This window comes from Brachionichthys hirsutus, chromosome 15 (genome assembly GCF_040956055.1).
Source record: "Brachionichthys hirsutus isolate HB-005 chromosome 15, CSIRO-AGI_Bhir_v1, whole genome shotgun sequence".
Lineage (NCBI taxonomy): Eukaryota > Metazoa > Chordata > Actinopteri > Lophiiformes > Brachionichthyidae > Brachionichthys > Brachionichthys hirsutus.
The window spans coordinates 11,200,044-11,224,883 of record NC_090911.1 but is presented as its reverse complement, the minus strand read 5'-3'; the positions used below and the strand labels follow the sequence as shown (position 1 = coordinate 11,224,883).

At 47.8% G+C, this 24,840-nt stretch overlaps 6 protein-coding genes across 6 annotated transcripts; 1 reads left to right on the top strand and 5 right to left on the bottom strand.

The window, feature by feature from the left end:
* Positions 1 to 1,117: 1,117 nt before the first annotated feature.
* scp2a (sterol carrier protein 2a) lies at positions 1,118 to 5,978 on the bottom strand. Its single transcript, XM_068749079.1, has 16 exons — positions 5,899 to 5,978; positions 4,905 to 4,962; positions 4,751 to 4,822; positions 4,516 to 4,647; positions 4,368 to 4,432; positions 4,077 to 4,203; positions 3,917 to 3,980; positions 3,747 to 3,833; positions 3,481 to 3,631; positions 3,170 to 3,317; positions 2,948 to 3,055; positions 2,515 to 2,668; positions 2,189 to 2,294; positions 1,974 to 2,103; positions 1,769 to 1,848; positions 1,118 to 1,568 (listed from the first exon to the last, which is right to left on the bottom strand). The coding sequence occupies exons 1-16, from the start codon at positions 5,953 to 5,955 to the stop codon at positions 1,473 to 1,475; spliced, it is 1,635 nt and encodes a 544-aa protein (XP_068605180.1). The 5' UTR covers positions 5,956 to 5,978; the 3' UTR covers positions 1,118 to 1,472.
* Positions 5,979 to 6,682: 704 nt separating this feature from the next.
* Positions 6,683 to 8,319, bottom strand: czib (CXXC motif containing zinc binding protein). The gene is made up of 8 exons (XM_068748464.1): positions 8,172 to 8,319; positions 8,010 to 8,093; positions 7,859 to 7,915; positions 7,699 to 7,780; positions 7,573 to 7,604; positions 7,350 to 7,427; positions 6,974 to 7,039; positions 6,683 to 6,873 (listed from the first exon to the last, which is right to left on the bottom strand). Exons 1-8 carry the CDS (start codon positions 8,175 to 8,177, stop codon positions 6,796 to 6,798), a joined length of 483 nt encoding a protein of 160 aa, XP_068604565.1. The 5' UTR covers positions 8,178 to 8,319; the 3' UTR covers positions 6,683 to 6,795.
* A 278-nt stretch (positions 8,320 to 8,597) lies between these two features.
* On the bottom strand, positions 8,598 to 12,495 carry uck2b (uridine-cytidine kinase 2b). The gene is made up of 7 exons (XM_068748463.1): positions 12,375 to 12,495; positions 10,900 to 11,059; positions 10,715 to 10,811; positions 10,468 to 10,610; positions 10,282 to 10,379; positions 10,040 to 10,088; positions 8,598 to 9,900 (listed from the first exon to the last, which is right to left on the bottom strand). Exons 1-7 carry the CDS (start codon positions 12,477 to 12,479, stop codon positions 9,764 to 9,766), a joined length of 789 nt encoding a protein of 262 aa, XP_068604564.1. The 5' UTR covers positions 12,480 to 12,495; the 3' UTR covers positions 8,598 to 9,763.
* Positions 12,496 to 13,542: 1,047 nt separating this feature from the next.
* Positions 13,543 to 17,064, top strand: aldh9a1b (aldehyde dehydrogenase 9 family, member A1b). Its single transcript, XM_068749155.1, has 12 exons — positions 13,543 to 13,603; positions 13,776 to 13,947; positions 14,147 to 14,292; positions 14,427 to 14,556; positions 14,836 to 14,970; positions 15,075 to 15,271; positions 15,370 to 15,510; positions 15,603 to 15,791; positions 15,880 to 15,967; positions 16,356 to 16,497; positions 16,609 to 16,721; positions 16,792 to 17,064. Exons 2-12 carry the CDS (start codon positions 13,791 to 13,793, stop codon positions 16,884 to 16,886), a joined length of 1,533 nt encoding a protein of 510 aa, XP_068605256.1. The 5' UTR covers positions 13,543 to 13,603; positions 13,776 to 13,790; the 3' UTR covers positions 16,887 to 17,064.
* A 17-nt stretch (positions 17,065 to 17,081) lies between these two features.
* On the bottom strand, positions 17,082 to 19,645 carry zte38 (zebrafish testis-expressed 38). Its single transcript, XM_068749152.1, has 12 exons — positions 19,254 to 19,645; positions 18,908 to 19,052; positions 18,746 to 18,809; positions 18,629 to 18,665; positions 18,518 to 18,538; positions 18,418 to 18,444; positions 18,264 to 18,331; positions 18,028 to 18,176; positions 17,733 to 17,947; positions 17,611 to 17,659; positions 17,495 to 17,535; positions 17,082 to 17,392 (listed from the first exon to the last, which is right to left on the bottom strand). The coding sequence occupies exons 1-12, from the start codon at positions 19,293 to 19,295 to the stop codon at positions 17,345 to 17,347; spliced, it is 906 nt and encodes a 301-aa protein (XP_068605253.1). The 5' UTR covers positions 19,296 to 19,645; the 3' UTR covers positions 17,082 to 17,344.
* Positions 19,646 to 19,788: 143 nt separating this feature from the next.
* prdx1 (peroxiredoxin 1) lies at positions 19,789 to 22,691 on the bottom strand. Its single transcript, XM_068749154.1, has 6 exons — positions 22,616 to 22,691; positions 21,412 to 21,524; positions 21,081 to 21,234; positions 20,849 to 20,971; positions 20,489 to 20,619; positions 19,789 to 20,226 (listed from the first exon to the last, which is right to left on the bottom strand). The coding sequence occupies exons 2-6, from the start codon at positions 21,515 to 21,517 to the stop codon at positions 20,144 to 20,146; spliced, it is 597 nt and encodes a 198-aa protein (XP_068605255.1). The 5' UTR covers positions 21,518 to 21,524; positions 22,616 to 22,691; the 3' UTR covers positions 19,789 to 20,143.
* Between the last annotated feature and the right edge of the window lie 2,149 nt (positions 22,692 to 24,840).

The following is a 24,840-nucleotide window of genomic DNA, read 5'->3' as shown; positions in this document are numbered from 1 at the left end:
GTATTATTAGGTACCGGCAGGATGACAGAAGGAGCTGAAATGGAAAACACATTAGTGACGGGCAGAAGAACCCACCCCCCCCCCCCCCTCCAAGGACTGGAACGAGAACGGAAAGCGTCCTTTTATATGCGTCACGCTCTGAATTGGTCTGTTTTCCTGCTGCCGCTGAGGGCGAAGGTCATCCTGCTTCTTTCACGTCGAGGCTCTGATCGATACGATGCACGATACGGACATCACGGGGCTACAGAGGGGATTCGGTTGGACGCCTCACGCCTGGACTGCGAGCCCAGAAGCAGGATAAAAGGCAACGAGGTGGAGGTCACAGTGAAAACACGACGAGGACGTCCTCGTTCTTTGCGTTGTCTTCGCGTCCCGCTGCGTTTCCTCTTTGCCTTAAACAACCAAAGGAGAAGCAAGCGGGACAGGTGGGACGCCGGCGGTACGCAGAGACCACGGGACAACGCAAGTCAACGGGCCGGACTCTGGACTCTCTCTATGTGTGATATATATACGCCGTGTATTTATGTACTTCAAATGTGTTGATATTACCGCCGTCCGTCCGTCCGTTTCATTTTCATCCATAAAAGGCGTCTCAAAGAAAGACGTGGAAAATGTTGGAGGTCTTCTCGAAAAAAAAACTTTATTCATAAATCTATGAAACACAGGAAATGCAACTGTTTACCCGTGACCAAATAAGGAAATGTCCTGTTAAAACGTGAATAAAATAAAAAGAAAACCCCTATGGAGATGAAACTGAGCGAAGACCAGAGTTTTAAACGTCCGTCCCGTCTCCCAAGACGAGAGAACTTTAAAGACGATTCTCCGACCGGGAGCAACGAAGGTATCCTTTGTAGAGCGACCCGTTGCCATGGAAACCAATTTAAATTAATTAAGATGAGGCAGTTCAGGAGGAGGTAAAGCCTGAACTGGTTTTGTGTAGACGGAACGTCAGACTGAATCATCAATAAAGACGCTTCTCTCTGCATTTATCTATCCGGCTTGTTATCTGAAGATATCAGCCTGATAGCGACCATCCAACCATCCAGTCAACTCCTGGGCTGAACCGAGGATCCACTGGTAACCGTGGAAACAGAATAAAAAACGTAAACACACCCAACCAAGGATCGGGATTTATAAGATAATTATTTATTTCCAAAAATTAAACAGTTGCTCACATTTACAGATACACAGTAATACCTCAACATACGAGGTATTACTGTGTATTTTACACAAAATCGTCTTTCAGAATGTTTGAGGACAGAAAGGGTTTAATTATTTAGACAGGATTAGAGGCACGTTGGTTTGTTTACGGTTCTGTGTGTGCTCCGCAGTGTGCTCTGATATCAAAGTACAGGCTAGAATCAAATGTTATCCACTATACAATCTAAAGATCAGACAGATTATCAAAGTAATCAATCGGTCCACTGATTGGCAAACCTCAGGAGGGATTAAACTTTCCAAATGATCAGATCTCAAAGTTTGGACTTTCCAGGTGCGACCTGGAGTTTCTGCAGCTTCATGGCCATCCCCATGTTCCCAGCGATCTTCAGCTTCCCTTTGAAGAAAGCCTGAAAGGCGGAAGAACAAAAGAATTAGTCACTTCCCAATTTTTATTTGTTTTTCACGTGTAATTGGTTTTAATACGGAGGCAGAAAGGCGACGTTAAAACGCGACTGAAAAATACAAGTCGACATGAAACCGTTTAAGGTTATTTAGAAGATGCATAATCGAAACGGGATTAAAACGGGATTAAAACGGGATTACACACCATTTGTGCATTCAGCTTTCCCGTCATCAGATCGAGAAGGTCCTGGTCGCTCATGGATAAAGTGCAGTCCGCCTTCTCACCTGAGAAAACAGAAAACAGAAAACTAATCATGATGCCAAGAGCCCTGCAGTAAAAGACCCTCGTCAGAGGTTGGCGCCGCTGAGAAGAGGGCATCAAAAAGAAGCGCCTCCGTTATGATGCATACTCGCGTCGTTGGAGACGGAGCCGCGGCCGTTTTTCGCATCCACAACCCAGGTCGCCTTCTTCCCTCCCGGCCCGTCGGCCACTCGGAAGGCAAACACGCCGCCGATCGTCTTCACCAGCTGCTCGCCCTGCTGCAGGAAGTCAAGAAGGAAACCACTTATTTATACCTGAACGAGTACGAACCAAAAAGTCGGACGTGGGAAGACTATTTTATACCTCACGTAGGCGGTTCTCGATCTCTTTGAAGACGTGATACGCCTTGAAGCCCTCCAGGCCGACGCCGCCGCCGCCTGAGCTGGTGCGAACGGATCCGACCGGAGATCTGAGAAGAACCGGCCAGCAAAGAAAAAAGGAGGTCTAGTGTTAAAAAAAAAAAAAAAACTTTATCTCCGAGACAGGAACCGGAAGTGTCCTTTCATGTTACGTCTCATTTCCAGAGGCCGATCCCAGACAGCCATTGATTAGCGCCTGCAGCTATCGATCGCTTCACTCACTGGACCAGATGCTAATCCGAGCGCTGATCAGACTGATCGGTTCCTCACCCGGCCTGCTGAGGGAAGCCCATCCTGTAGAGGGCGACCACCGCAGCGCCCCCCAAGCCGATGTTGTGCTGCAGGGCCACCTTGGCCCCCGACACCTGCCTCCCCCCGGCCTCCCCCCGGAGCTGCCAGCACAGCTCTGCACACTGGGCCAGGCCTGAGGCAAATGTAAAGCTTTGAATATTACCTCAAATACCCCGTTTATACGGTGAAAAGAACTCGCCAGAAAAGAACCCCCCCACAGACCCCCCCCCCCCCCCCCAGCTTTACATCCGTGAGGTGTCATATTAACATCGCCAAAGAACGTGGCGAAGCAGAAAGTTATTTCGCTCGCCTCCCATGTGTAACATCCTACAAGCAGCCGGCGCTGTGGGACCGGCGCCCCCCGGTGGTCAGAGTGGACACGACCGTTTCCCTGCCTTTGCCTTTAACTAACCTGTGGCGCCCAGAGGATGTCCTTTAGAGATGAGCCCGCCGCTGGGGTTGACCACGAACTTGCCGCCGTACGTGTTGTCGCCTCTGTCGATCAGCTCTCCGGCTCCGCCTGTAGCGGAGCGGGAAGTGCAGCGTCAGCACGCGCAGGGTACTAGCCACACGTGACGACGTCCTGTCAGAGTTTCAGGTTGGAGCGCGACACCAGAGGAAGCTCCCGTCTCACCCTCTGGACAGAGCCCCAGCGCCTCGTACGTGATGAGCTCATTGGCCGAGAAGCAGTCGTGCAGCTCGATCACGTCGACGTCTCCGGGTTTCAGACCCGCGGCCTCGTAGCACTTTTGGGCAGCGAGTCGCGACATGTCGTATCCCACCTGAGGAGGAGGAGGAGGAGGATGAAGATCTGTGATCTCGGCTGGCCCACTAGCAGCTACAGGATGCTACGGAACCAGAACACGCCTGGATAGTCCAGGCGTCCGATCCGATTCCCATTAGAAAAATAATCTGCAATTTATTCTTCTTTTTTTTCCTTCTTACCAACTTTATGCAGCTGTTGTCGTCAAACGTGGACGCCAGGTCGGTCACCATCTCTTGGGCCACGATCTCCACCGCCTGCTTCTCCAGACGGTGTTTCCTGACAAAGGCCTCGCTGGCCAGAACCGCCGCTCCGGCGCCGTCGGATGTCGGGCTGACGAGGGAAGAGCGGCACAAAGAGAACCGAGGTCGAGTTAAAATCGAATGAGTCAGAAATCTGGACGAATGCAGCCGTTACTAGGCAACCTGAAGGGTCAGGAGGTTCTCACCAGCACTGCAGCAAAGTCAGGAAGTCAAACACCTTCCTGGATTTCATCACCTGCTCCAAACTGTACTCGTCCTGGAACTGGGAATATCTGCACACACACGCACACACACACACACACACACTTTAATCAAATTAAAAAGTCGTCTGTCGTTCGAGTGAAACTTCTCTTACGGGTTATTGGTGGAATGTTTGTGGTTTTTCCAGGCGATTTTAGCAAAGTGTTCCGGTTTTGTTCCTGGAAAAAGAAGATTCAAACATCCGATTCAATCACAGAAGGGCCCGGCGACGCAGTGAGGATGCTAGCTTAGCGCACGCGCGTGTCTCACTTTACCGTATTTCTCCATGTGCTCCCGGCCGGCGTTGCCGAACATCTGCGGCGTCGCCGGGGCCGCCGCGATCCCGCGCCGGTTGCTCATCACCTCCATGTGCTTGTCCATCGGGTTGGTCCGGTCCATAAACTGGAAAACAATTTTACCGGTCGAGTTGCGGCAGAAATCCGCAAACCGGCGTCACACACCCGTTCCCGTTTAAATAACGGACGCCGGGAAGTTAGTTTGGCGTTTTTTTAAATAACACGAGAACATCGGGGAAAGAAGATTCATTTCCGCGCCGCTCCCGTCACCTTCGAGGACAAAGAGCCCTTCTCCATCTTTTCGAAGCCGAGGGCGAGGACGCAGTCGGAGAGGCCTGTGGGGGCAGACAGGCAGGTCTCAGGCGGGCGGGGGGGGGGGGGGGGGGGCTTTACACGTCTCCTCTGGAGCCGGACTCACCTCCCAGAACAAACTGCCTCGCCGTGAACAGAGCCGTGGAGCCGGTGGAGCAGTTGTTGTTGACGTTGACGATGGGGATCCCGGTCATGCCCAGGCTGTGATAAATGGCCCTCTGGCCGCAGGTGGAGTCGCCTGAAGGGGGGTCAGTCGCAGCATCAGAGGGGCTTCGTGGTGCAGTTTTAAATCCCCAGATTGTGAAAGTACATAATAATTAGAGTTACGCCGCAGGTCCCACCGTAGACGTATCCCACGCAGGCCTGTTCGACAGCAGAATACGGGATCCCGGCGTCAGCCAGCGCCTTTTCACCTAAAAGAATTCGTAGATTTACTGCACTAAAGCATCTCGACGGCATCGGCGCGAGTTATTCAGACGTTTTTAAAACAGGCACCTGCTTCCTTGGCCAGATCGGGGTAATCGCAGTCGCCTCTGGCCCCGGGCTTGTCAAACTGCAGCGACACACAGAACCATCATCTTTATTTGTAATCCAAGATCATTCAGCTTGTTTGATTTCAAGTTGAATCTGATTTTTCGAGTGCAAGACGAAACACATGCATCCCACCACCAAATTTATATTTTTCATTTTCCAGATCTGGATTATTGGATTTAAAAATAAAAATAATAATTTTTATCAGGATTAAAAATGATAAAAGACTGGATCATTGTCTTTTAGCCAACCATGAAAATTAAAAGTGAATAAGAGTTGATTTTACAGATTTTTGATTCCGCAAAAATGTAGTTTTCATTGTTAAAATTAAATATATATTTTCCCTTATTCTGGATCCGATCCAGATGAAATTCGGTGGTAAGACAGCGACCCCCACCCCACGTGATTGAGTCAAATTACATGAACATCCGGTCAATAATCAGCCGAGATATTGATGAACAAAAATGTTGACGTTCTGCAATGTTAACTTTCAAAGTGATCCAGAATCCAGGATCTCTTCTGGATCATCTGTTCCTGGTAATATTCCCAACATTTCCTGAAAAGTTCATCCAGATGCGTCCAGATGATTTTGTAAACCATCTGAGTTTATAAACAGGATTAAAAAACTTGATTTTCTGATCGAACCTGCTCTGGAGTTCATCGTGACCTTTAACACCGTCAGTCATAAAACCAAGGTCCAAAGTACGAATGTAAAACATACAAACACGCACCTAGCTTGCGCTAACCTAGCCGGCTAATGTTTACAATGTTTACATTAGTGTCGACGTGAGGAATGTGGTTTCTGACGTCATGGCGTGCGACGTAACTTCAACAATAACGCATGAAACAGGTTTAATGCGCCGCAGTTTGAAGCTGGGCTAACGTTAGCTAGCCACAAATCAACATGAGAGTTTGTCGCCTGCGGGCAAAACCAACTGAGGAATAGTGAAAATAATACCTTTGTCATCCCCACGCCGATGACAAACACCCGGTTCGTCTTCCTCAACGGGGCCATTGTTGCGTTCTGTTCGGCGGCGGGGGCGCGGAGGGTACGCGGCTAGCTCTGCGAGGCAGCAGCGAGCAGGAAGCAGGGCAAGGTCCCGGCAAACAAAGATCGTGTGTACCTGAGAAGATGTGTCACTCGGTGGCAAAAACAACACCCTTCACTCTGTGCCGAGGGCGTTGCTACGTATATAGAGTTATAGACGATCCCTGCAGGCGCAGAGGCCCAGGAATAAGAAATTGACAGTATGGCACATAGTGCATTAATAGAAATATTAAAGTTCATTCATCATTTTCTAACCGCTTAATCCGCTGTCGGGTCGCGGGCCAAGCTGGAGCCAATCCCAGCAGTCAATGGGCGAGAGGCGGGGGACACCCTGGACAAGCCGCCAGTTCATCGCAGAAAGAAATTGACAGTATGGCACATAGTGCATTAATAGAAATATTAAAGTAAAATATTAAAATATATATAAAAAGCAATAGTTACAATTGAGTCCAGTTTATTGTCAATGCAGTCATTGACGCCCTGATGCAAGAAGCAGTTACGGTCCAGTTCCACTAACCCGTACTTATAGTTTAAATCAGCTGTGTCTTATATTGTTGACATTTTTCAGATATTTAAAAATGATACAGAGTGAAAGCTCTGTCAGTATTTAACTCTTTGCAGTACCATTGAAGAGGACTTTGTTGTTTTTTGCTCTAAATGTGTGTGACTGAAAACTGAAAGCACTTAGATTTGGAAAGAAAAGAATGTTAGCCTTTAATGTTTATTGAGACAGTGGGGGGGGGGGGGGGGGGATGTTTGGCTGTAATGTTCATGGACAAATCCTCTGAGGCTTCTTGCATGATGACATCAGCACTTTTTGAACTGGTGGGCGACCTCATATATCCCCACCGACTCACCGATTTTCTCATCGTAGTCCGTCCAGTCCTGAAATGCACAAGAGGTGTCGGGTGAAATATCGTTGAGGAAAAGTTAACACGAGTGCCATAAATAACGTCTGAACATAACGCATTCCCGCTGCACTTACTTTTTCTAGCAGGTTAATTTCCGGAAAGGCCGTCCCAGAGTCCGGGCCTTGTGCAGCAAAGCCAGCCTGGGGAGGGTTTGGAAAAACATTCTGAAGTCTGATTAAGAAGTAACACACCTTTTTCTATCAACACATATGTTCATCTCCATGGAGCCTACGATTACTAATAATCATTTCATTCATTCAGGTAAGCTAATAAGGGGTTACATCAAGTCAGCCTGCTTTAATACCAGGGCTGAGATGTAGAATTATCTACACAGGGGATACAAGTATGACTACAAAAGGCCAGTATAATCAGAACACTTTAAACTTGAACTTTAAATGTCACTCATAGACGACAGCAGAGGCTGGCGTCTGCTCGTCTCGAGATTCTCACTTGTGGTTGGAAGTCAATGGGCTCCAGACCCCGACATTCAAACCGCACCATCGTCTTGAAGCGTTCGCTGTCCTCGAACTTCAACCCAGCAGAAGCACAGCGCCACGAGAAAAGAGAGAGAGAGAGCGTTCATTCATGTTGTTGGTCTGTAGGACAGAGCGTCTGCATGGTGTTAACCACAGATATTCATGAGGCTTGATGGAATAATGAAATATTTGCTCACATTATAAGGCGTGATCGTATCTCCCAGGATATCTGTAGGAAAACGTGTCGACGTGTCACACTTGTTTTATTTTAACCTCCCCGGAAGACGAAGACAAAAGGGGCGGGGTCACGAGATTTGGCTCACCAATAGAATTGTCCCTGGCGCACAGTTTACATTTCTGCACCATGCTGGCGCTGCTTCTTCCTCCTTTCAGTGGGACACTTTCCTAAACATCATTTAAAAAAATAAAATAAAATCATTTTATCCAGCGTAAGGACACAGCGTTGATTATTATCGTCCTTACCGCCAAGGTGATATACTGCCATTTATCTGGGACTTCTCCACAGTTGCCACACTTCAGCTAAATAAGAGAAAAACGAAGGCTCTGGTGGTGATGGTGACTGTAGGAAGACGGTGAACTAGCATGCTAGCAGCTAGCTTGACGGCTATCCTACCTTCAGAAACCAGCGGAAGTCCTCCCCCACTGGCCTCACATTGGTGACATTCTCCAGGGTGGCTTTGAACTGGAGCCCGAACTTCTGTCACGCGTACAGTAGAGAGAAGTTAGCACAAGTCTGCTTTAAAGAAACAGAAGCGCGCTGGCGGCGGACACGTACCACCATCTTGCAGCCCGAGTGATGGCAGCTTTTGGTGCTGCTTTCAGGGGGCCTCGTAATTTCCCAACTCAGTTGTTAAGGGTAGTTTGTTTGTAATCCAGCAGCGGGTTGTTTTGGTGGTAGCGTTACTGAAAGTAATACAAGACAACATCCATCACTCCATGAGGATCCGGTTCTGAACAGCCGGATGCAAGATCCAGCTATTTATACTTGAGTATCGTCATTCAACACACAGATCTACCATGACACCTGAAATGCTGCGAATCTTCACAATTACCATTGTACCCTCTAGTGGTCACAATGAGAAACACATGAATGACCTACTTCTGGCCAATGCAGCGATCTCGCGAGATGTGTAGAAATCTCAACCCATTAAGAAATGACAGTGATCAAACAAGTTAATATTATTTTTCACAGTTTATTGACCATTTATAAATTAATGTAATTCAGCCTGGATCCATTCCAATAAGCAATTGCAAATAAAGTCATACAGTACAAATCTTGATGCGATTCAATCGCATCGATAAACAAAACACAGCACAGATGTATAAAAGTCAGATTGTTTATTATAGCCTGTAACTGGATTCTATTGCAGATACTCATTGTACATGTTAACCTGAGGCAAGTTTGCAGAGGCATCGGGGGGGGGGGGGTGCCCGGGTGGCTAATAGCCACGCGCACACACCTCAGAAAGCTCATATTGCTGTTGGATGCAATGCCCTTATAACCATTTCATAGAAAAATTGTAGATTATCAACCTGAGTGCACGTCATACCTTCATCTTATCAGGGACGACTCTGTCATATTAATGCAAGCCAAATGACCCACGTTGGATTCGTTGATTCATTTTAAACGGAACAAGACTAGTTGCGTTCTGAGTGACAGTAATCATTAAGCAGAAGGGTACATGCAATCCCCGAAAAGTAACAAAACCCACAACAGTTAACAGACAACAGAGATGAGACGTCAAGCTTTTGGCTTCATTGGTCTGATGGTCACATTTCCACATGTGACCATCAGTACCGAAAAACTGTCTGGCACCAAGCGCTGCTGCAGAAACGGCATCAGCGTGGCAGTCGGTGCTGCAGACGGCCCTCGGCTGTAGCACATTACAAACACGATGGGCGTGGAACACTGAAACGGAGCGCCAACACTTCTAAGATTGTCAGTACAAGTACGCAGCGTTTCTTCAAGTCATCTTTTTGTCCCGTCGTCGTTTCTTTTAGCTCTCCCGCAATCCGGGGTTCAAGTTTTATCAGATGTTACAAAATTGAAAGGACTCCCCTTCTTTTATTCATTGGCGGCATGAATTTCCATGGTTGCAGCAGGGGATACAGAAAATGAGCAGAATGCATGCTGGGAGGAAAACATATCAGACCAGCCTGGTCTTCATCACCAGAACCCTCTTTCACGCTGAAGAACCGAAAGCCCAGATTCCACACCGACAAAGAAAATAATAATAATAGTCGTAATAATTAGAGTAAGGCATCTCAATTGTTTGCAATTCTTTTTTTTTTCCTCTTAAATACAGGGATGCCGTCGGGCATATTTACACCGCAATAACCCCCCCGTCAAAGAGAGGTGCGATGAGGTCAATGCGGCCGGCTGCTGGACTCGGAGGGCCGCCGCTGGCGTGGCGTGCTGTGGCCGTTCGTCACGCCGTTGTGCCGTTTGGTCGGGCCGCCGTTCAGAATGTCTTGGATATGCTGCACTATCAAGTTGATGGCCACTGAAAGAGCAGAGAGGCGGTTAGTCAGGATCAAGGACTGCGCCGACGACGCTCAAAAAGGCCGACGCCCAATCAGCATTAACCCGAAAGGAAATGTTAGCAAGATGAGAAACGCGACGCTAGCAGAAATGGTCCTTACCGAGATTATCGGCTCCTCGGGGGATAATCACGTCGGCGTACTTCTTCGTCTGGCAGGAGTAAAGACGGGGTTAAAAGCGCCAGCTTCACGTTTGGACGTGCGTTAAAGACGTATAGACCAATAGTTTAAGAGTTTAAACCACACCTTCCCTCCCGCATTAAAAAAAGCACTCAAACTAAAACCGATCGTATCGGGATATTCCTCCACAAGAAGTAGATCCGACAGAGAAGAAAGTCGCTCACCGGCAAACAGAACTCTTCGAAGGCCGGCTTCACGAACGTGATGTACTGAGTCAGAACCTGCTCCAGCTCTCTGCCGCGCTCGCTGATGTCCCTCAGAACTGAAACCCAGAACACAGAGAGCATTAAACGGTCGATGAACAGACGACGACCGGGGGGGCAGCCGTTCAAGCCCGACGGGCGGCGCACCTCGGCGCGACAGCCGCGTGTCCGCGTCCGTGTCGACGAACAGCTTCATCTGGAACATGTCCCGGATGTCCTGCGAGTAGAACATGAGGATGCCCTCGAACAAGACCACGTCTGCCGGGTACACCGTAACGAACTCGTCTTTCCTGCAACGACACGCGAGAGCAGTGCCCCCCCGAGTCAGCGGCGGCATTCGGACACCCGGCGCGCCCCCCCCCCCCCCCCCCCGCCCCCCCGCGTCTCTCCTCACCTGGAGTGAGCGACAAAGTCGTAAACTGGAATCTGGACCGTCTCCCCCTGCAGGATCTGTCGGAGTGTTTGCATCATCAGCTCATTGTCAAAGGCGTCTGAGGACGAGACGAGGCATGCGGCTCAGACGTGCACTTCTGAAGTCAGGACCCAATAACCGGATCTGCAGCAGCGGCGCCGACTCACCCGGATGGTCGAAGTTGAACTGGCCCTTCTGCGCCTTGGCCTTCTGCTCGGGGGTCAGCACCTTGTAGAAGCTGTCCTGGCTGAGGATGGCCACCTGCCGCTGGTGGTGGTCGATCTTGTTCTGGCCCAGCAGCTCCATGATTTTCTCACACACCGACGACTGGGACAGAAACGACAACACCGGATCGTCACCGGACGGCCGGGCGGCTCGCGCCCGCCACGTTTGCCCCCGCTGACCTGCCGAACGGAACTAGATCTCATACCCAGTGCTGACTGGGAACTCTCCAGCTGCGTGAGGCTCCATGAAGGGGATGCTACAATGAATTTGGACGCCCCCCCCCCCCACAGGAAGTTGCATCAACACAAATGTCAGACAAAGGGGCACGGAGGTAATTTAGCATCAGTTATATCTCCCTCCAGCTTCAACACGGCTTTGGCCTGATCCTTTGTGGGGAGTTTCCAGGAAGCACAAAGTGTGTTCATATCTGGGGCAACGTGGAACAGCAGCGACGACCCCCCCCCCCCACAATAAAAAAAACAGACGACGCCTTCAAAAAAAAGGAATAATCTTGGGCAGACCCCCACCGTAAAGCTCGTCTGCTCATTTCCAGTTTAACGTGACGCGTTTTCCGGCGTCACTGCCGGATAGTCATAACAAAGAAACCCGATGACCTAACACACACGCGTCATTCCACTCGGGTCAGCGTGATTTTTATTTTTATTTTAGCGCTGCCCACGCAGGTTGGAGAACAGAATGCTAATCAAGGAGGTCATGCTAGCCGCTTAAAGATCAAAGAGTACTTTTCCCATTTAATTCATCAATTCAAGATCCAAGATACTTTATCAATCTGATAATTACAAAAAGGTCATCATCATTAATTAATGTCAGGAAGGTTGTTATACAAAACGCAGCGGCGTAGCTAGCTCACAATGTTTACAAAGGAAATAACGGATCCTACTATGGATATGTCGGGACCCGCCCTATTATGTCGCTGATTGGTTAAACCCATATAGTGGTTTCCGCCTCTAACCAGTCACAAGCCCTCGAGGTTAAATTTAGCCAACCCAAGCAGCCAATCAGAAGACAGAAAAGGGTGAAACGTCTTCACCATAGTACGGTAAGTAAAAAAAGAAAAAGCTACCAGCCGGGTATTGTCCGCCGCGCAAAGCGCAGCTAGCATGTGATGGAATTCCCTGCGGCTAACTATGCTAACTTCAACAACAACAAAAAAGTCACACGGTCCGGCTAACGACATTGAAATAAGCGGACCGGACGGCAAGAGAATAAACCAGCAGGTGGGAAGGCCTTGCTAAGCTAAAGCGGCTAGAGGAAAGCCTTTGATGGTTAAACTGATGAAAGAGCTGTCAATCAAGCCGCGACACCGCCGCCGCCGAAGCCACGCGGTCGGCTCGGCGAACCGAGACCCGCCGGCCGACTCCTTTAAACGGCCAGATTAACGCGCTCCGGTCCTGACCTTTCCACTGGCCGTACCCCCGGAGACGCCGATGAGAAAAGGCTGCCGAATAACGCCGGCGTCCTCGTCCCGGTCTCTGATGAGCGCCTCGCTGTCTCCGGCCATGCTTGCAGTGTGGAGCCACCGGCCTGGGTGCCGGAATATCATTAGCCTTAGGCTCCGCCCACAACAACGCCGACGCGACGTTTAATGAGAGTTTTAAATAGTATTTGTATTTTCTAACATGGTTTTATGTAAGCAGACGTATTGAAAATAATTATTAAAACAAATACAATCTCTTATTTTTAACTATATTAAATCGTCTGATACGCCCTCAGTTAAACACCTCAAGCAAAAACGATGCTCCTCATCTTCTGATGAATTAAACTTTAAATCACTTCACTGTGATTGAATTGTTGTTGCTTGAATATTTAACCTCCATATTTACCTTTCACCACCATCATATATGCCAATTAAATATTCGAGTTGACTAAAGAACAGGATAATTATCTATTTGTTGATGGGGGTCCGTATAGGCCTACGGTGTAAACGTAATTTGGTTGTGTGCTTGCAGTGTAAACATTGCAATGACAATAATAAAAGCTTTCTTTCTTTCTAAAAGAGATCAGTTTAAAAGAAAATTACGTTAACTTTGCACTGTGACTTGATGTGTGTTAATAATCCTAACAATATTTAAATGAGGCTCCCCCGCATCATTAAAAACCTACAATTTAATAACGGATGACAGAGAATTTAAAAAGCTAGTTTAATTTATGTAGTTTATTTTTATTAATATTTTCCCACAGCATCGTTTTTCTTAATTGAATACTCTACAATCCGGCCTCTGACCTCTGACCTCTGACCTACATCACGACGAGCAAGACTCCTCCACGTGGCTAGAACGTCATTGAGCTAGGCTCCTCCCATAAACACACCGATAGCTTAGACTCACTTAAAATAAAACATAAATTACAGTACAATATATAATTTCAATGAGGTTTATATTTGTTATAAACGGATAAATGTTGACATTTACTTTAATTAGTAATTTAAAAGTATTATTATTCCTATTTTGGTTCGACAGGGGAACTAGCCAATCAAGTGTTACGCTTTTTCTGGCAGGCCCAACCACTGCACCGGGTCAACACTTGAAGCCCCGCCTCTTGCTTGAGTCCCTGCATGATACTTTGTTGGATTCTATTTAGTAGTGCGTTATTATTCCTCGCTTGGATTTGTGGCGCATCCGACATGTAAGACGACCAACAGAAAAATGCAAACGTGAAATACTAAATGACAAAAAAGAAAAAAGCAACTCGTGTTTTTTGTGGATTCGTTTGACGTCAACAAGTTACGTCAATAGTTACGTCAATAATAATGCAACTGTTTCTCTCTTTTTTCGCGCTAACCTGCAGTATGTTCTAGTTCTAGTGACTCAACATGTTCCGGAGACTCGCTCCGTCTCTGCGGCCGGCGGCTCGATGCCTGTCCTCGGGCTCAGTTGACGTCACGGCCCCGCTGAACTTCTGGGCCGGGAAGAGGTGGAAGGCGAGTCGGGACGAATGCGTCAAGGAAAGCGTTTACGAGCCTGCGACGGGTAAGGCGCACACCTTGACCGACACCGGAACTAGCTGTTGACACAGTTTTCCCGAGTGGACTTCGGTCCCTCAACGCCGTGGAAGGATGCTTGGCGTAGTGACGTCTGGCCTGAATATATGTTATACGACTAAAATAAACATTGTCTCACCCTGGAGTACCTTTCATGAATATTTAACCTCCAGTGTTCCACTTTTCAGGGCGAGTCTTCTGCCGCTTTGAGCCGTGTGGCGCCGCGGAGGTCGATCAGGCCGTGGAGGCCGCAAAGTCTGCCTTTGGCCACTGGAGCAAAATGTCCGGGATGGAGAGGGCAAAGGTCATGATGGAGGCCGCTCGTCTCGTTGAGGTGCTCGTCATTTTAGGGGATATCAGCTTCCGCTTCCGTTTCGTTTTTTTGCTCCATGAAAACGGGCCCGTTCTGTGCAGCCGTCGTGGAGTTTCTATGAACAGATCCGGGATCTGCTTGGCTTTTGCGCACAGAGCAGGAGAGAGGCCATCGCCGAACTGGAAGTGGTCAACAATGGGAAGTCCATCACGGAAGCCCGTCTGGATGTGGACTCTGCCCGACTGTGCATAGAGTACTACGCGGGGCTGGCCGGGACCCTGGCGGGTGGGTTGCAGCGCTCGCGTATCATTTACAGGCGTTTCCTGTCGTCCAACGATCTGGAGGCGGAGCCAGACATCACTCGGCACGACGATCTGCGCGTTTTCAGGTTTTCAGGGCGTGGTCAGACAACGGCGACGCATTCGCCACCATCGCAGGCGACCTGAGTTGTTCTTTAATTAGGACTAGTTAGAATGTTATTATTATGTTATTACTATATAGTTTATGTTGGAAGAAACCCGTTTTAAACCTCCATTCATGCTTTCTTGGTTTGTTTTCTTAAAGGCCAGCACGTCCAGCTTTCAGGGGGCTCGTTCGCCTACACCCGCCGGGAGCCTCTGGGAGTCTGCGTCGGCATCGGCGCCTGGAATTACCCTTTCCAGATAGCCGCGTGGAAATCGGCGCCAGCCCTGGCCTGCGGTAATGATGATGCTCTGAAATTTGTCGAGCTATAAAATTATAACCCGGAATCATCTCCTCTGCCGAATTCAGTCACGCTTATTTATGAAGCATTCCCGGGACAGGCAACTCCATGGTCTTCAAGCCTTCGCCGGTGACCCCGGTGACGGCGGCCGTGCTGGCAGAGCTCTACGCCGAGGCCGGCGCTCCGGAGGGGCTGCTCAACGTGGTGCAGGGCGGCCCCGACACCGGCAGCTTACTCTGCCGACACCCCGACGTCGCCAAGGTGTCCTTCACCGGGAGCGTGCCCACGGGCAAGAAGGTCAGGTTTTTTTGGGGGGGGGGCTACTGAATCATGGAGAAGAATTATAACGGCCCAAATAGATGGATCTTCTTCTTCTGTGCGTCTCTGTGCTACAGATTATGGCGATGGCGTCCGAGGGGGTGAAGCCCGTGACTCTGGAGCTCGGAGGGAAATCTCCTCTGCTCATCTTCGAGGACAGCGACGTGGAGAACGCTGTGAAGGGAGCTCTGATGGCCAACTTCCTGTCTCAAGGCCAGGTAGGCGGCGCTCCGCTTTCCGTTCCCGCGTCCGCGACTCCAGTTCGCGTCCCTCGTCTGCACACGGAGACGCGCTATTTGATCCGTCACAGGTCTGCAGCAACGGCACGAGGGTCTTCGTCCACAAGGATATTCTGCCTCGGTTTGTGGAGGAGGTGGTGAAGAGGACGCTCGCCATTAAGATCGGAGACCCTCTATTGGAGACCACGCGGATGGGAGCGCTGGTCAGCCGGCCTCACCTGGAAAAAGTCCTGTCCTTTGTGGATCAGGCAAAGAAAGAAGTGAGACACGATCTAAAACCGCATGTGTTTGTCAAAAAGACTCTCCGTGGACTTTTGTCTTCACGGCTGAGTGTCCATCGTTCTCCAGGGAGCCACGGTGCTGTGTGGAGGGGACGCTTTTGTCCCATCAGATCCCAAACTCCGAGGTGGATACTACATGACTCCATGCGTATTGGGTGGGACATCTTTTCTCTTCCTTTTTAATTCAATTCAATACGGTGGCCTCGAAATACAAAAGAGTTTAAAAAAAACAATCCCAGCGATGGACTTAAAACATGTTAAACGCTAGAGCCGTTTGGTATCAAACTGAGTGAAAGGGATTGATAAGGGACATGCCAACTATAAACTATGTCGAAATGAAAAGCAGATAAGGTACGAGGCCAAATGAAAACCGCGAGAATGATTGAGGTGAGGGGGGGGGAGGAGGAGGAGATGTTTTTGAACTCTTTTAATCCCTTCTTTACCTTTACGCGATAAAGATTCTTTTTTTTAAGTGCGATCTTGGTTAAGGTAGTTGATTTTTTTAGGTCGCTAGTGTTTCCACATCCTTGCTCTTCCAAACAGGCGACTGCACAGACGAGATGACCTGCGTGAAGGAGGAGATCTTCGGCCCCGTCATGTCCGTCCTGTCTTTTGAATCCGAAGAGGAGGCGCTGCGAAGAGCCAACGATAGCGCCTTGGGTCTGGCTGCGGGCGTCTTCACTCGGTGAGCTTTTTTTACCGAGACGCCTCGGGGGGGGGGGGGCAAGTTTATGAGCTCGACTAGCAACACTGGTAGTGAAAAGGAGCGAGGACCATTTGGGTTTGCTGCCTTCAGGGATGTGAGGCGAGCCCATCGCGTGGTGGAGCGCCTCAAGGCTGGTTCCTGCTTCATCAACAACTACAACATCACTCCTGTGGAGGTTCCATTTGGAGGCTTCAAAATGTCAGGTAAGACGGTATAAGAGACGTAGCTAATCTGAAGACGGTGGATTGGAGCTAATCTGTGACGATTTTCCAGGCATCGGGCGGGAGAACGGCCGGGTGGCGATCGAGTTCTACTCCCAGATGAAGACTGTGTTTGTGGAGATGGGGGACGTGGACAGCTTGTTCTGAGACGCATCAACAGGAAGAGGAAGTCTGTCGTCCCAGAGACTGAGAGAGATGACCCGGACCCGGACTTAGAAATGATTCACTAGTCAAGGAAAGATGATGACATGCGAGGTAAATAAAAGAGCTACACAATCAGAAGGGAAAGTTAAAGATGTCTATTTTTACATGGCGAGACACGACCAACAATGTGTTGTTGTTTTTAGTTCATCTTTATTTCTGGAACAAAATAGGCTTTTACGAAAGACTCATCTAGAAGGTTGACTCCATGCAGCTTTTGAACAACGTCTAAATCAGGGCTTTGGTGCCGACGCCCTTCCTGGCGGTTTGAGATAATAGTGGAACGGGTCAGTGAACGCATCTCACTCAACAGATCGGGTGCAACTCGCTGCGTTTAACATCGAACCCGGCGGCACCCGCGGTTACGTTTCTCTCAGAGCGTCTCCTCTTCCACAACGTCGTGGCTAAATTCTTCTCTTCTTCCTCGCCAGACTTTTGCGAAGCGGATTCCTCTAAGATAGAGAAAAAGATAATCAACCGGCCGGTTTTCTTTTTTCAAGTTGATGAGAAGCTCCGATACGTCCTGATTTGTATAAACAAAAATAAAAACCTACCTTCGCCGGTGGTTTTTTCGGCTTCTTGAACTGCGCAGACTCTGTTTACAAGGAAAGTCAATAGTGTGTAAACTCAGATTAAAATAAATAAATCAGTAGTATCAAAGCAGACTCACCATCTTCAGAAGGTAGACGATCGTCGTCGTATATTTTCGTACGAGGGTTCTGCAATTAGACATCAAGAGCCTGTGTCTCCATGGAGACCGATGTGACTACATCCCCCCCCCGACGGATTCACCTCGATAGACGTTACATCCGGTGGGTTCTCCTGAGAAAGCCGCTTGCTCGCCTGCAGCTTCTCCAGCCGTTCCTGCGCTGCCGACACGCGCACCTTCAAGGTGTGGAAGGCCGTCTGCACCTCCCCCACCTTGAAGTGCACGGCCATGCCTTCAAACCAGAGGCTGTCGCATTCGCCCTCCTTGAAGCCCGGCGGCTGGTAGTCGGCGGGGGTAACTTCAAAAAGGGGGGGGGGGGAAGGGTTCTCACCATCGGCCAAGTCTCGGCGATTCCCCGATTTACATCAATCGTCTCACCGTCGTCGTAGTAATAGAGCTTCATGGTGAGGCAGACGTCATTGGGCAGGACATCCAGGTTCTGCATGAGCAGGAAGAGCTTCCTCATGAGCAGCACCGAGGCCCTCTTGGTATCCTCCAGCGTCACCTGCATCTTCACGTCATTGTTCCTGTTTCGGGGGTCAAATCGCCGTCAGTTCAGTCACGTGTGGAGGCCTGATCCAAAGCACCGCTGCAAATATAGCATCCGTCCAGACCTGAGTACGTCCATCTCCGGTCCCGTGTCGGTGTATTTGAATTTGAACTGGTAAGACTCAATAATGCACTGAAAGAGCAAGAATGCTTTGTTTTAATTGTTGGAAAGGCCGCGCACGCTAGAACTATGAACTTAATCGTAACTCGAGAACTTACATTGGGGTCTTCCGGATTGGTGTACACCTGGACAAGCACAGAACGTGTGACGTTTGTGTTTCCGAGCGATTCGTGAGGCGGTATTGATTGGTTTACTTACCCCGATGAATACAATCTGGAGCTGTGGAGGGGAGGAGGTTGGAAAACAGTGTTCATAAAAACGGAAAAGCAGATTAAGCATCAAAAAGTGTTCCCGGACGCACTAACTTACATACTGTCTCTCCAGCGCGTCGAAACTGCCCATCATCCTAGAACAAAAACATAAATCACACCACATCCAGTGCTATTGTTCTACCATTTCGTTTTTTTGAATGAGTATCATAATTACCATTTGACAACTTTACTGGCACCAGCTGTGTCGCAGTCTTCGTGTAAAACTTTGATGCACAAATCTGGTGAGACGGAAAATGTGATTTACTTCTAGTTATTTCTGAGAATAGCCATAACCTTTCCTGTCTCCTTCCTGTTTTTTTTTATTGTTTTTTTTTACCTTCCAGGTATCTGGATCTGTAAGCATCTTCTGGAAAAATCCCTCGGAGGTAGGTGATGGAGGAGACGGCCACGGCCATCATCCTCTTCACGAACACCAGGGAGTCCAGCTTGGTTTGCAAGTTGTTCCGAAACAATCCTGCCCACTTTAACGAAGACAAAGACGGAAAGTCGAGAAGAACAGCCAGCCGAGATGCAACCTCCGTTTGCGGCCACACGATGGGGCAATTGTCTACGAGGGGGCTCCCTCTGCCACTTCGGGAAATAATGTCAACTCGTAAATACACAAACCCAGTAAATAACACGATAAACACCTGATTAAAAGCTGGTATTTGTTGATAGCTCACCTGAACAGCTTCCTCCTTGCTCCTCTTGATGATCGTCGTCATTCTGTCCTTTCTTGCTGAAAGTTAGCTTAGCTAACAAATATGCTAAAAGCTACTTACGCTACCGAGCTAAGGATATAAATATTACAACTCCGCGAGCAGGAAATAACTTCTTATCGTCACCTTTCCTCTCTGAAATATATTTAGCTCAGAGCAAGTTAGGTGACCATCAAAAGAGGCAAAAGAAGAAGTTAACAAAACATTAGGCCGGAAATCATAACTTCTGTCCCGCGGGAAATATGAAACCACAGCGTCATCGCTACGTCACTTAAAATGGCGGACACTGGCAACAACAGAAGCGGGGCGCTAAATTAAGTCAGACAATGAAAAAACATGTCATTATATTCCGAAGACGTTGATATTTTAATAAATGTGATTAATAGGACGCATTCACAGTAGACTGCCTATTGTATACTTGAATTAACACGAGAAAATGTGCACATCTTTTAAATAAATGTTCCTTTACGAGTGTCATGAACTCTTCTTTATTGCAATGAAAGTGACTGTAAAAAAAAAAAAAAAAAGGGGGGGGGTGTTTGTGGCTTCATTCAAGTATAAACTCTTGCATGATCATTTATATATATTACAGTAATAAAAAAACTTGATGGCAGAGCAAACTGAAATTTATGTCAGATAAACAGTGAATACACAGTACAGCGACATCTGACACAATTACACAAGGTCTTAAGTTCACTAGTTACACCACAGACAACAGAACGGACCATGAAGACCCATCTCCTCGCCAGACCGCCCTCGAGCCCAGCGCGCCTGAACGCAGCGTTGCTCTCTGGGAATGTTATACTTAGATGAAACTCCCCTAAAGCAGACAGCAGACTCTGGCCTTCGTCTGATTACTGCTTGGAGAAGTAATCTTTGCTCTTCTGGACATCTGGTTTGATAGTGTCACTTCCTGGTTTCCATCCAGCTGGGCAGACTGAAAGGACAAACCTAGAATGAGTCCCGGTCTGGCGGCGGCGTGGCGGACAGACGCAGAAACAGCTCCGGAATACAGCAGGGAAAGGAATCGGGAAGAGGAACACGTGCCAAGACATTTACAGGCTCGCTTTGCGGCTCGTCAAAAACACGCACGGCGGCCAGCGCACTGATAAGAATATCAACCTTTGCATTGCCATATGCATTGACGACCTTTGCCCTGCCTTGACAGACGTCTGCATCGTGTTATAGCAGTCGTTTACCTTCTCCATGCTTGTCGGTGAACTGAAAGGCTTGGACCAAACGCAGGGTCTCCTCGACCGACCGTCCAACCGGGAGGTCATTGATGGTGATCTGTCTCAGGATACCATTGGGATCAATGATGAACAGACCCCTGGAACACACACATACATACACACATATATATATATATAAAAAAGGCCCGTTAAAGAGTCTGCAACAACGTGCGATGCAGCGAGACGCAATCGTCAACGTCCGCGTTATGAAACCTGCATCAAGGAAACTGCAACCGCACAAAAAGCACGAGCAACGGACACCAACTTTATTGTTCCTAATCTCAATCCAAGCCTATGAAGACGGTTAATCCCACACTCCGAACGCACCTGAAGGCGATGCCCTGATCCTCCTTTAGGACGCCGTAATCTGTGGCGATGGTGCGTTTAATATCAGACACCAAGGGAATCTTCATGGAACCCAGACCGCCCTGCTTACGAGGCGTGTTTATCCTGAACCCCCCCCCCCAAAAAAGATAAATGAATGAATAAATGGGCACAAAGAACAGTAAATACACACACGAGTAGCATGTAGACGTAAAAGGCAAAGGCGAGCAATTACCACGCGAAATGGGAGAAGTGCGAGTCGACAGAGGCGCCGATGACCTCGCAGCCGATCTTCCTGAAATCGTCTGCAGCGTCGCTGAAAGCGATGATCTCGGTCGGACACACGAAAGTGAAGTCCAGGGGATAGAAGAAAAAGACGACGTATTTCCCTGCAGCAAAGGGAAACGGATAAAGCGGGTTGTCACAAGATGGCGCACACACACGCCAATTGCAGGTGGATTCATTAGAACCTTTTGTCGTGCAAATGAGCGTCTAGTCATTATACTGTGGGACTCATCAAAGCACCGTCCTCTCAAGAGGACGATGGGAGACAGGAAGACGTCTACCTCTGTAGTCGGACAGCTTCACGTCTTTGAACTGTCCGTCCGGCATCACCGCTGTCGCCGTGAACTCTGGAGCCAGATGTCCGATCTTTGCATTCCCAGCAGCCATCTTTAATCTGACCAGATTACAAGGAGGAAGTTCAGCAACACCTCGACACACGAGCGCTCTGACGGACGAGCGTTCCGAGATACGAGCCGGCCTGCGGGCAAGATTTGTGCTTTGAGATGAGTATAAATTTGTGAATATTCTGTATAATAAGACGGAATTTATTAATTATTTTTCAGGGGGCGGTTTTCGAGGGGAGTTTGACATACAAGCAATTTGAGTTACGAGTCCGGTCCAGGAATTATACTTGTATTACGGTACTACTACAAAAGCTGCAGTTTCTTTTCATACATCACCGATGAACCATAACCCTTTCATTTGTGGGACAATAAAAAAAGAAAAGCGGCTTATTTCAAAGATTTAATTCCAGTCACTTAATAAAAACAAATATTCTAAGGTTGCAATCAATCATTCATCTCATGAACCGACGTGCCGATCACTACCCCGATTGATGAAGTAGCAGTACAGTCACACGACGATAGGAATATGTTTCATGCTGTAAAATACAGTAACGTAGGTGTTAACGAAAATATAAACTAGAAAACAAAACTAAAAACTGAACTGATGTTAGCCCTAATTTGCGTTCCGAACTTCCGCACACTAACTGTGACGTTTCCTCCTCTGTTCCCATTTACAGCTCCTCCACGTGCAGTGCATTTCCTATATTTTCCTTCTATACGACCTTGCGCTAAATATCCAGGAATACCACCAGCGCTCGTCGGCCTACGTCGAAAGATTGCGTTCACATTTTCAAAACCCTTCCGACACATGAGACACCGAAACGTCGACGTTTTTTTTTTCTTTTGTTTTCTTATCTTGAGACTAGGAGATAATATAACAATGCTAGTCCTGCGCCTTCATGAAAACTTCGGGGCAAAAAAAGAAAACGAAATTATTTTCGGTTCCCTTAAAACCGAGTTACGTAGAAAAACAAAACCGGGTGTTCATCATCTGGGCGGAGAAAAACACTTGTTGATCAGTTCGAAGTAAAAAAAAAACTATTATAAAACGAAAACTAGAACGTTTTAAAGAGACAAAACAAATGTAAAGCGTAAAGGTGATTGAGAATAAGCGCAATTCCTGTAGCTTTACGACACATACCTCAAATTTCGGCTCCGCGTACAAGCTGATGCAGAAAGGCAGCGCAGATGCAAATGGTATCGGCTGCACGTTTGTATATATTGTCGCTCACTTCTCGCGATAAGACGGTTGAGTACGTGACTACAACCCCCACAGCCCTCGAGCTGTGTGTCTCACACACACGAGCGTGACTTGGCACTTTTCTTTTTTTTTTCAGCTCATGTGAATCACATGAAATCAGGGAGGATGTGCAGGAAAACCTTCCAGGAAACATGAAGACAATTAATTCATATTGAATAATTCTTCTCTCCAGGGCTCACGGGATTAATCCATTGTTGTAAACACATTAAGTGTTGTTTTAAATAGATTTATCAACACTTCATAAGACAATGCTTCCTTCCCAGGACCGGCAGCCTCAGACTAACATGAGCTCATTTTTGTTTTTGTTTTTTGCATTTCAATGGGGTATTGTCATGAGAGTAGTTTCATAGGAACCTGAACAGACTCCATGCTTTGAATAGAAGCTGCAGTTCCTAATGACAGATTACTGAATATACATTTAAAACATGTGAAATAAGTATGTTTTGATGAACGTTTGCTTCCTGGATTTCCACTCATTCCTATATTGCACTGTATTTGCAGTGGGAGTGGATGAATGAGGCAGTTCCCTGTTGCAACATCTTGTATTAGTATCCTTATTTCCTCCTCTCTACGTCCTTATTTACTTAGTGACTCTGCAGCGGAACGGTAACCGTCAGTTTCTACAATGGCAAGATAAGATTGTACTCTCTGTTGTGGATCGAACCTTTAGCAACTGCATGATTAAGCTGCAGCATTTTTTTCTTATCAGTCTGTTAATCTTCTACAACTATCAGATAACTTCTGTTGACATATATGAGGTCACGATATCTGGACCTGGTGGTAGTTTTGTAGTGACATGATGTCAGAATAGTAAGTTCAGCATTTCTAACGATTCCCAGTTTATGAATCGGGACATATTGTTCAGCATCATGATGGACCGGAGCAAAGTACGTATTACGTGTCTTTGGAAGAGACGTTCCTGCATCGCTGGCTCGCATCTACATTCCAAAAAGAGACCAGATAAGAAAAGGGAAGTAAAACCGGTGTCACAGTCCTGCATATTGTAGGAACAATCGGAACTCAGAGCGTGTCTGCTGCTAGTCAGTTCGTTTTTCTGTCTGTCTGCAGGGCATTTTTATCTCCGAAGCAAAAACTGGCAGTGAGCCGATCATCTGAGTCCAAATTTTTCCTCCGAGGGACATTTGTGCCACCAGACAAATTTCAAACGAAGCCTGTTGCAACAGTTTCCATCCATTCGTTCTACTTTAGTGAAACGCATCATGTTGTTTATCAGATAATACCGTTTATCCTCAGTCTGCCCAACCTGGCCGGACGGCGTCTGTTATTTCCTCCGCTGTCGCTGAGCGATGTCTTTGCATGCCGTTGCCACGGGCAACGCATCAAAGGTCAGATAAGAGGACGGCACACAATGACCTCCTCTCGGATGCTGCGCAGCGATCAAACGCGCTCCTGTGTTCGTCTTCTGTCACAATATGCACATAATTAGTGCATCGGCTCCACCTGATCACACCGATCACTGTTTTCATCACAGGAGATGCTAGTCCGATGTTAAAAGACGGATAGGAACGTTACCCAATGATAAATATGGGTTATTTATTTATTTATATTTTGCTACTTTAGAAAAACTGTAACATGTTTTTTTTTTTTAAATAGATAGAAACATACTTCTGTTATCTTTTCCAGTGTATTTAAATTATTAACGGCTGCACGCCCAGCTGAGTATTAACAGTACTCTATGGCTATTATAAATATAGATAAGCCTTCATCTCTTCTGATTAGATTCTCCTAAATAAATCTCCCACTCGAACCAGCTGCCTCTGATTGACCCCAGTGAGGTAAAGTATGGCGTGCTTGCAGATTGCGCTGGGAAATCATAGCCTTGGAAGATGTGGTGTCCCTAATGATGGCCGCTCGAAGGGCGTAAGAGTCGGGGGGGGGGGGGGGGGGGGGGGCTGATTGGATGCCAGGTCCAGACTCATCCCGAACAGACAGAAGGACAATGGAGTCAGCAGAACATGACATGTGGGAGAATGACACACACACACACACACACACACACAATGCAAAGTGACAAACACACGTTCCACCACCTTAAAGGAAAATAATCATTGTACACATACTGTTTATAATAAATGAAGTATGTT